Source organism: Haliotis rufescens, unplaced genomic scaffold, assembly GCF_023055435.1.
Source record: "Haliotis rufescens isolate VD_foot unplaced genomic scaffold, xgHalRufe1.0.p SCAF_15, whole genome shotgun sequence".
NCBI classification, from domain to species: domain Eukaryota; kingdom Metazoa; phylum Mollusca; class Gastropoda; order Lepetellida; family Haliotidae; genus Haliotis; species Haliotis rufescens.
The window spans coordinates 3,319,503-3,330,536 of NW_025963835.1; the positions used below are offsets into that span (position 1 = coordinate 3,319,503).

The following is an 11,034-nucleotide window of genomic DNA, read 5'->3' on the forward strand; positions in this document are numbered from 1 at the left end:
TGGCTTTTGGCAAATACCATTCAATCCAGATGCAAAACACAAGTCGGCCTAAATCAAACCCGATGGGGTTTGGATGGAATGACCGAATCGCCTCTCTTTTGGCCTAAAACATGCTCCTATGGCATTTCTGCAAACCATTTTAGAGGCAATTAAAAAAATGATTTGGCTTTACATACTAATATATACTTGGATGACATAATATTTTCTAAAACGTGTGTGGAACATTTGAGTCACCTCAAGGCAGTATTCCAAAAGATCAAAGAAGCAGGACTCACTCTAAAACCAAGCAAATGTAAATTTGCGACAAAACAAGTCACCTACTTAGGGCATATCTTCAGCAAAGATGGCATCCATGTCAACATACATGTACTTCAATAATTGATTCAGTCATACAGATCCCACCCTCTAAAAATGTCCATGACGTGAGTCATTTCTTAAATTTAGTTTCGTATAATCAAAAATTTTAAGCAAACCTTTCTGGCATCGCCTGCCCTCTATACAACATTCTGAAAAAAAAAGATGTGTCTTTCGAATAGTCCAACAATTGTCAACTGGCAATCGGAAAGCAAGCCCTTACAACTGATGCATCTCCCACTGCAATAGGGTACATTTTAGGCCAACTTGATTCTCATGGCATAACTTGGAATGATGTTAATTCATGTCTTTTGACCAAACAAGCGTCTTCCTCTTCTGTTTTTAAGAACAAACAATCTTGATCGGTAACGTTTCTTTTGCTCGTCAATTTCCAAGTAAGGGTATATGATGCTTAATGGTCATTTCCCATCACAGGCATCTTGAAATGGAAGATTTGAAATGATTATTAATAAATTAGGGTTACAGGCATACTGTCTCTCTGTTAAAGATTATCGCTTTGCTCACAAAATATTCTGTATTGATGAGGTTGGCCATATTGAGGTCAAGTTATGTTTTTCTGAGCTGGTTTTTTTTTAATGTTTACTGTATGGGGACAAGTTTCCCCATTTCGTGCATTCACAGCCGAACCTACTTTGTGGTTATGGAAAGGGACCGACCATGTCATGTATGGGACTTAAATCAAGGGTAAATACCATGGTGTATTGCTATAAGCCTTACAGTTACTCTCACTGTGTGTAGATAAACTAATTGTTTGTTTCTCTATTTGTTGTATAACACTGCACTCAGCAATATTCCAGCTACAAAATGGCGGTCTGTAAATAATTGAGTGTGGAATTTCTGGGCTCAACGAGTGGCTATTACGAGTTATGTCCCTCCTATTAACCAATCAGATTTCACTTCTCATAACCCACATGCATTTACTTCAAACAAAATGGCGTCGCCCAGTCAAGACGATCTGATCGATGATGAAGATCTATATTGTAAAAAAACGGGTCTTTCCTTGTGAAGTGCATCAACTCCTTACAAAGCACAACAATTTACTGTTCAGTGCACACCCACAGTTTATTTATTTACACAAAGTGACGAGTGTTGACAGTGTTCATCTATCATTTCTTATCTCCCTTGTCATCTATATCATCTTCATCAATCTGTGAAGAAAAAGATAAAAAACATATAATTCACATTAAAACTACAATGCAACGTTTTCCTACGATGTCATCAACGTGAGTGAGTGACAGAATATAGTTTTGTGCCACGCAATCATGGCAATAGTATTTTATGTAACGCCGCACTCAGCAATATTCCAGTTAGGACAGCGTTCAGTAAATAATTCATTCTGGATCAGACAACCCAGTGATTGACATAATGAGCATCTTCCAATGTAATTAGGATGCGATGACCAGATAATATCACATCTAAATCACTGTAAATAATCAAGTGGTTGATGTGATGAGCAACATTCCGTGCTAGGGGTACAATAACGAGCAATCATCCAAGTTGGATCACCTGGTCCAGATCTGGCAACCAGTAGGGATTGGTATTGGAGGTTCTTAAAGCATATTACAAAATATCTGATGTACAAGGTTGTACTGTGATACGTATCACAATCAGCGTCAGAAATTGGCACTAGTCCTATAGTCCTTGCCAAACTGCCCAATAGTTAAGGTATCATAAGGTCTAGTAGAAATTTGCCCTTTTTAAGGGATTTGCTATATGTTATCATTATAAGGACTAGTAGACGAAAACTGTTAGTTTCTAACCCTGACAATATATTGTATAATTCTAAATTTTGAATTCAGAAACAATTTGAAACACCAGTGCATGAATTGAAGTTCATAGATGGAACAAAACAAGATGCTGGTACAACAGAATGCTCACTCATTCAATAAATATGCACGGATGTATGTTCCAGATGCATGATCCGGATATTTGATAAGTGTATAACATCAAACAAATGATAAAAATTTCTATTTGAAATCACCTGATACACCAAGCATTAAGAAATGGTATTGTGATATGTATTGTGGAAAGAATGAACCTCAATTTACTGATATACCAGTAACACTGCACACTATTAACGACCTGTACAGGTTATAATTATATGGACTCATGAGGTCCAACAAGTATTCTATCTTTGTCCACCGTTATTGACCTGATCAGTAACAGAACATAAGAGCGCATTACTGGCGCCGAGGTTACCTGTTTCCATTTCTCTGGGAGGATGTCCCACAGATCGTCCTTAACATCACCCTGGATGACAATCTCATCCTCGCCCATCACTGACGACCCACAGGAAAACTTGGTGGCGAAGAACTTGCAGGCATCCTTCAGGTCAATTTCTGTACAAAAATATCAGAGAACTTGCTTAACGGCCCTTACGTCGTAGCGCTAAGATCGCTTTGTGAAACGGTGCATGGCTGTCATTTTTCAAATCTGATCTTTCTGTCACAAATGATATTACTCAGGGATTTCACAATTCACTGATGTAGTGATATATTACGATTGTATTAGGCATATTGTGACACCCCTGGTATTAACACAGACAAGGACAGATCAAAAGTATAGACTGGATCATAAAATACTGAAACTGACTGAAAGACGTAAAGCTTGTTTGGACAAATGTGATGTACATTATTTGTGATATTTTCAAAAACACTGAATTCCATATATATGTGTGGAACAAGTGATTGTTGTTGCCTTAAACAATCTCAAATGTTGTTGAACAGACAGAACATCATGATGTCTATTCCAAAGGGAGGTAATCCAGGTATTACTGTGGACACACTGTGTCTCTGATGGCATATTTTTATCCGGAAGTAAAAACATGTTCCTGGAAACTTTTCAATTTCCCGTCGTGATTTCAAAACATTGATTGCAGAATACGAAATATTAAACCCAGATTTTGAGACCTTCCTCTTATAATCTGAATATCACATCTGACTGTCTCTACATTTTCAGTGATCAGGAACCACTCAAAGAAAACACTGTATGCTTTGATGCAGGTTGCATGCATGTGCAGTCATTAGGGCTGAAGTTTTAGCTTTGTTAAAACATATATAAGTCGGAAGGAACATGTTCATAATCAAGAAGAAATGTGAACAAGAGACTTAAAATTGTCATGTCACCATGTAGTTATATAGTGATTCTTTGTCATGAAACAATATATCACGTGACTAACCACGGGTCTGGGTAGTCCTGTGGGTACCCGAGTCCTACTCAGTACCCACCCGACCCAAGTACCCGAATTACCCGTCCCAGCACTAGCAGTCATACACTTTTTAACCAGTACAGATGTCTCACCCCTCCTTTTGTTTGGATACATTTGTTGAAGCTGTTATTATAAATGTGTTTTCAAATCTGAAAAACAATAATAGCCAAAATATCCTAGTACAGATTCTGATTAAAGCATTAATGAAGCAGCATTACAGTTGATGCCGTGCTGACTCTTTGTGGCAGGTAAGACAACTGGGTAATGAACAATCAATTGCTTTATGCTTAGTAGAAAGACTCTTAAGAATTACCTATTTGTTTCCATGGAAACACAAGAAATAAAAAAAAGAAAGAAAAAAATGAAAAAGCAATAGTTAAGCATGTGGTCATTTCATATGTGTAGTATTCATTATTTTGAGAGTTATGGCTCAGGAACAAAGCCTAGAGTATTTGAGACTAAATCAAAAATTGTTTACAAGGAAACGTGGCAGCCAAAAAATTCTGAAAATGTTAAAATAGCAAAAGGCAACCCATTAAGCCAATGAGCAATCCCTATGCCAAGTTTCATTGAAATATGTTGAAAGGTTTTCAAGTTATTGCCCAGAATCAAACCCTACCCGCCTTTGATACTTAAGTAGAAATTGTTGCCATGGAAACATAAGAAAATAAAATTTAGAATAATTTCAAAATAGCAAAAGACACCAGTTAAACTGATGAGTAATGCATATGTTAATTTTCTTATAGATCTATATAAGACATAACTTGCCAATGACAAGAAAGCCTTTTATTCAGTGAGGGACACCTAAGTCATAAATAGATTGGACAGAACTCCCACATTTTGTAAAGTAAATCAAGAATTATGTGCTTAGGTTTCCATGGTTACTATTTAAAATTGCATAATGTTATGAGAATACAAAGTTACGCTGTTGTCCTACCTATGTATGGGGGTCACAAGTAAAACAAAATAAACCGACACTATCTCCTGGACCCATGCCGGTGGTTCTTGCGATCTCAAATTACCTGCCCTTGATTTTCATTTGCCAATTTGCTACTCAGTCGAACGGACCAATCAGAATAAGAGTTGCTAACCTGCCTCAATGTTGGGTTGGCAATATCAACAACATGACGGCCAGTCCCATTGATTACGATTGAGTTTGCTAGAATTTCAAAATTGAAAAACTGACTGAAACGCAAAGGAAGCCCTAAAAAAACATCAACATATCTTACTGATGGCAAGGATGTCTTATGTCCATTAACACTGGCAGTGGCTTTGTGTTCATGTCAATATGAGTTGCCTCCCTTACTCATTTTCCTTTTCCTTAGCTTGAACATTTGATTGGTTGGTAAAATGTTAATGAAAATCAAGGGCGGGTAATTTGAGATTGAGAGAGTGAGTTGGGTTTAACACCGCTTTTAACATTATTTCAGTTATATCACAGCGTGCCAGCTTAATGTAGGAGGAAAGCCCAAAGTGATGCAGGTCTCGGATGTTTACCACTTCGGTGAAACCCACAAGCACGGGTATGGTGCTGACAAACCTAGAAACATAATCGTCGTGAATCATGATTTCGAAACCACAATCATGGGTTTCTGGGGTGCCCAAGGGACGCAACTCTGCACAGCGAATCACAGTGCCTTAGACCACTGGGCCACCCATGCCCCCTGATATTAAGAGAACCACGGGAATGAATCCAGGGTTTAGTGTAGGGTTACAGAAATGCGAGCCCTGGAGATAAACTCTTCAGAAAGCAACCGTAATTCATTATGCATTGCCCTCAGACCTCAGCCATTGATGTTTTATGAATAGGTTAACAGAGGTCAATACCATCAATCCTATGATATTGATGAGTCATGAATATATCAACTCCCTTAGTCTCCTTGAATCTGCCAAACCCTGACTCCACTAGGATCTGTTAGTTGAATCAGCTTACCATAGGATGCCAAACCAGCCACAAATGTGACCTTCTTCTTCTTGCCCCGGGTCGCAGTCCACATCTTGATCCCTTGTGGCTCCGTCTTCTTCTTAGCCTTCATCATGCCTTTCCCCCCTCGAGTCTGTCGCTTCTTCTTCTCCCCATCTTCCTCCCCAGCCTTCCCTTCCTCCTCATCCTTATCTGGAACAAACACCAGCAAGAGTGAGTGAGTGAGTTGGGTTTAACACTGCTTTTAACAGTATCCCAGTTATATCATGGTGTGTCAGCTTATTGTTGGAAGAAAGCCCTAAATGATGCAGGTCTCAGGTGTTTATCACTTTTGTGAAACCCATGAGCATAGGTATGGAGCTGACAAACATAGAAACATAATTGGGATGAACTGGGATTCGAAGGTGTCTGGTGTGCCCAAAGGACGCAAATCTGTACAGTGCATTGCCGTGGCTTAGATGACTGGACCACACATGCACCGAGAGGACGCATAAACACGCAAGAGAGTGATCATTGTGATCACAGACTATTCTGAAAATACAGTGTGTGGCAGGTTTAAAAAATTCCCATAGAGCACTCATAAAGACGTGCCAAGTCGAGGGATAAGTTTCATCCATCAACAAACTCCGAGAATGTCAGGCTATATAATCATGATAGTAAGCAGTTGTAAGTTTGAAAGTTTGCCTCCTGCCATTTAATAGTGATGATAATTCCAATTTTCATTTCTGAATACCCCAATATATTTCTTGAATCATCTGTGGATTAAGCGTGTTCACATGTCCATCAGTTTCCGAGTGTTTGTCACAAGTATTTGTTGTTTCAGATAATAAACATTTTCACTAGGTATTGTTGTTAAAAATATGATTCAGGCATCTGGAACTTATAACTGGGTCATTACAATTTTAACCAAACCTCAAAATCCAAAGAATTTTGAACCCTGATTGAAAATAACACTTTTTTTCGATGCAATAAGAGAGTATATCAATAGCATTCTTAGTGAGTGAATGAGTTTGTTTTAGCGTGGCTTTGAATAGTATTCCAGTTATATCACAGTGTGTCAGCTTGATGTGGGAGGAAAGCTCGAAGTGATGCAGGTCTCAGATGTCTACAACCTTGGAGAAACCAAGGACCATGGGTATGGTGCTGCTAAACCTAGAAATGTAATCAGTGTAATGTATGTCTGTGATCTATCTGGCACACCTAAGGGATGCAAGTGTGCACAGTGAATTGCATCTTCCCGAGGCAAGGGAGTTAGCTGACTATAAAAGTCCAGTTTCCACCCTTGCCGAAACAGGCTGGCGTTACATTTTGGCTGGACTAACGAGTCTATGCATAGTTCAATCAAGATCGTGTGATGAACTAGACATCCGGTGTGTAAAAAACATGGATTTCAAAGTGCAGATTTCAGACGACTGTAGGATTTGCAAAGCATGTGTATCGCAATCTGGACTAAGTGAGATATTTTGCAAACCTTTTCATGTTTTTAATCAAGGTGCTCAAGTGATTTGATGCATGTCGTGAGGTAAGACCCGTTTTAGTACAATATAGATCTTGATTATCAATCAAATCGTCTTGACTTGGTGCCACCATTTTGTTTGAAGCAAATCCAAGTGATACGAGAGGTGGAATCTGATTGGTCAGTTGGAGGGACATATGAGGGGCGTTACTCGTAATAGCCACTGGTGGCGCTAAGATCGAGCCCAGAAATTCCAGCATAGTTTGGCAAGGGTGGAAACTGGACTTTAATAGTCAGTTAACACCCTTTCCTTGGGAAGATGAGCTAATTGTTGCGCCTTACACTTCTGGGCCACCTGTGCCCCAAGTAATATTTTGACCTGTGAGATGTTGAAGGAGAAGGTTTGTCCACACGTACCTGCCATGAGCCTTGAAAACTCCTCTGGAATATTGCTCTTTAGCCATTCCTTGCACTTCTCATAGTTGGGGTAGAACTCACAGTACTGTAACCAATGGTAACCAAGGTAATTAGAGAGAGGCTCAGACGCAATATCCTTAAAATCAGATCTTAGTTCTTGCTATCACTAAACAAAGATCTGAGGACATCCCATTACGGATCACGTCAGAACGACCTTTCATCCGACCAATCAAAGCGTCGCTTACCAGATCATGAAAGTGACAGTCGGAACGTGTTTTCTAATAAGGCAACCTCGAAAACGTTAACACGGGGTATTCAGAACGATAGTTACGGCCCCTATGACTGATTCCGTCTAAATTATCGTCTATCTCTCGCTTCCATGATAAACATTTCAACGGAGGGAGTGTTGCACAGTATGTGGGAAGCACTGCCATACAATCTAAACCATATATTAGACATTCCAGAATGTTCGTTTGTTCAGTTTTCAAAAGTTTTTCAAGCGTAGTCTGAAATGGAAGTCGCCAGGTTGAAACGAGTGCCATAAAGCTCGAGAAAGCTGCTTTCTAATTGGCTGATGTTGACTTCTTGTTAGTCATCTCAGTGTTCGTTAAAAGTTTGCGAAAGGTCGTTCTGACGTGACCTGTAATGGGATGTCCTCAGATCTTTATTTAGCGACAGCGCGAACTTAGATACGATTTTAATGAGATAGGGCTCAGACGTTTCATCCATGACATCTTTATAAGTGACCCTTCCTCAGCATGCCAAGTGCTTGTAAGTTTTTTCATGACACTCAAGGATTCACAGACATGCCACCAATATTTGAATGTGAAGTCCCCATGATAACTGCCCCTATTCTTTGACAATCTTTACCTTCTATAACCTGTTATGTTTTACTTGAACCTCCCCATCCTATCCTCCAATTTACAATTATTAACTGAGAATTGTATTACTTTGTATCATGGACATTTTCATTAGTTTCAGCAATACCAATCATCATCATAAATGAAAATCTCCTAACAATCAGATGTTTAATAACATTGTTTATTCCAGCATGATACCTCTCTGTGTGAAGATCGGACGACATCTCTACAGGAGGTCGCTTCAGGTGAACTTACAATCAGCAGTTTAACATGAAACCCCCACATGACAAACTATACCATGCATACTGACTCCAAGCCGGTCAACCCTTGTCCTATCCGCTTAATGCCAAGCTCCAGGCAGAATAGTGAGTAAGTGAGGTGGGTTCAACGCCGCTTTTAACAGTATTCCAGTTATATCACAGCGTGTCAGCTTCATGTGGGAGGAAACTCCGAAGTGATGCAGCTCTTAGACGTTAACCACTTCGGTGAAACCCAAGAGCACGGGTATGGTGCTGACAAACCTAGAAACATGATCGGAGAGAACCAGGATTCGAACCCACAATCATAGGTTTCTGGCGTGTCCAAGGAACGCAACTCTGCACAGCGAATTGCGGCGCCCTAGACGACTGAGCCATCCGTGCCCCCTCCAGGCAGAATAACAACTAGTACATGGCCATGGGATTAAACCATAGACTTTCCGCTCTCCACCAAGACAATCTATCCACTAGATCACGGAACCTGTCTGAGATAGTAAAGAAATGAAGCTGAATCTTTTTAGAGAGCCAACACCTGGACTCAAGAACCCATGTATCCTTCTTTTAGATTGGGACAGTCAAAGTTCATTTAGGGTTCACCTGATGTGACCTTCTAAGGAGGGGGGTGAGTGAGCGAATGTGGTAATATGTGGTGAATTTGGCAATATTCCAGCAATATCACGGCAAGGGGACATCAAAAATTGGGTTTTACACATTCTACCCATGTTGGGAATCAAACCCCGGTCTTCGGTGTTACAAGCAAACGCTTTAACCACCTGGCTACCCGACCACCCGTCATCTGATCTTCACGTAGAGATGTGTTGTAAATGACTGAGTCCGAGACATGGTGCAGGTTTTGAAAGGAGGAACAGAACATCAAAACATGGGCTTCACACATTGTATGCATGTGGCCTTTGAATCCTGGCCTTCTGTGTGATGAAACATGTCTATTTTGACCAGTTAACAAGTATTAATTAAATCATAAAAACAAAAAACATTTTTCATGATTTATGGGTGTTACTAACTATGTCATGTATGTTGAGTATTAGAAATCTAATCTGGAAAAAAATACCGGTTCATTCACCATGTTCACCCGAACACTCTCCCATTCAAAACATCCAACTTACCTCTACAGGCATACTACATTCTGAAAGAGAAACATGGAGACAATTACAAACAGCAGGACCACACATACATTGAAAGCAGACACTGCACTAAAATCATCTCAAAATTATTGTGTTATGATGATGTGTTTACACATCTTTATAGTATACACAGGTTATCTGGAGCACTGGATATATGTCATGTATGTTCTGAAAATGGATCTTACATGATCATAATCTCACCTCCACAGTAGAGGACCCTCATTGGGTATTTAACACCTTTCCTAGGGCCATCATATTCCAGAAACTTGTGATCACCACTTCCTGACTCTGCAACATCTGCAGCAGCCATGCTTACTCCAAAACTTTCTGTAAACAGGGGTAAAGTGACCGAATTGACATTAATAACCTGAAAAAATAAATTCATTTGGGAAGCAAATCACACAAGTTTGTCAATTTCGTGAAATCTACGAGCAACAAGTAAGGGTATGGTGCTGAGAGAGCATGGTTTTACGCCACTTTTAGCAATATTCCAGGACATCAGAAATGGGTACATTCGAACCTGGGCCTTTGCCATGACAATTCTGACAAGCGAATGCTTTAACCACCAAGGATCATAACTGAAGCAAATTTTAGATTCAAACCTCTGACAATGAGTGAGTGAGTATGGTTTTACGCCGCTTTTAGCAATATTCCAGCAATATCAGGGCGGGGGAAACCAGAAATGAGGTTCACACATTGAACCTGGGTCTTTGGCGTCACGAAGCGAACGCTTTAACCACTAGGCTACCCGACCGCCCCTCCCTGACAATGATGATCATAGATGATCATAAATAATCAGTGGCTTACTGTGTTTTTTACCAGGTGATTGGCATCCGATTGTTTACCTTATCGTGAAGGGGTGTTTGATCGGAAAGGGTTACCTAACCCTAATAATCGGAAAGATGGTCCAAGGGCTGAGGATAGAATTAGGGGTAGGCTAACTTTACACGAGCTTGACGAGGGACCTTAGGCTTGGATCGGAGAGGCAAGTGAGATCAGTGATGCGAGAGCTTCTGCCAGAGCCAGTTAGCTCCATACGCAGCCCGTTAAAGTTGACAATTCGACAACGGTCACTGCCGCTCGCCCTTGATCATGCTGAGTGCAAACTTACCTTGACAGACTTCCAGTAATAAACTGCTAGCCTCATGCACAGGAAGGAAGTAGATTATGAAATAGCTGTACACGCATGCGCTAGAATATGCTTCTGATAGTGAAAAGTGCAACAGTGAGACGAAATTATCCTATTCCTCTTTGCTTAAAAATATACAATAAAACTTGTTTTAAGCGCAACTAGTTTTTAATGTGTGTTTGGATTATTATCCGAAGTCAAGTATGTTTAATCATACGTGATAAGTCAAATTTGATTTAATACAAAAAGATAAACATTATTATCTT

General features: G+C 39.9%; 1 protein-coding gene across 2 annotated transcripts; it reads right to left on the bottom strand.

The window, feature by feature from the left end:
- Positions 1-1,418: 1,418 nt before the first annotated feature.
- On the bottom strand, positions 1,419-10,828 carry LOC124134941 (density-regulated protein homolog). 2 transcript variants are annotated; one of them, XM_046500056.2, is made up of 7 exons: positions 10,751-10,828; positions 9,841-9,966; positions 9,622-9,641; positions 7,381-7,465; positions 5,517-5,699; positions 2,575-2,714; positions 1,419-1,523 (listed from the first exon to the last, which is right to left on the bottom strand). In XM_046500056.2, the coding sequence occupies exons 2-7, from the start codon at positions 9,947-9,949 to the stop codon at positions 1,482-1,484; spliced, it is 579 nt and encodes a 192-aa protein (XP_046356012.1). In that variant the 5' UTR covers positions 9,950-9,966; positions 10,751-10,828; the 3' UTR covers positions 1,419-1,481. The 2 variants fall into 2 exon arrangements, with proteins under 2 accessions (XP_046356012.1, XP_046356011.2); XM_046500055.2 differs by having other exon boundaries at positions 9,841-10,006; positions 10,751-10,785.
- Between the last annotated feature and the right edge of the window lie 206 nt (positions 10,829-11,034).

Coding starts and splice junctions, on each gene's coding strand:
- LOC124134941 (XM_046500056.2), bottom strand. CDS start 9,949: ATGGCTGCTGCAGATGTTGCAGAGTCAGGAAGTGGTGATCACAAGTTT. Junction 9,642..9,840: donor GAGGGTCCTCTACTGTGGAG/GTGAGATTATGA, acceptor TTTCTCTTTCAG/AATGTAGTATGCCTGTAGAG. Junction 1,524..2,574: donor TCCCAGAGAAATGGAAACAG/GTAACCTCGGCG, acceptor TTTTCTTCACAG/ATTGATGAAGATGATATAGA.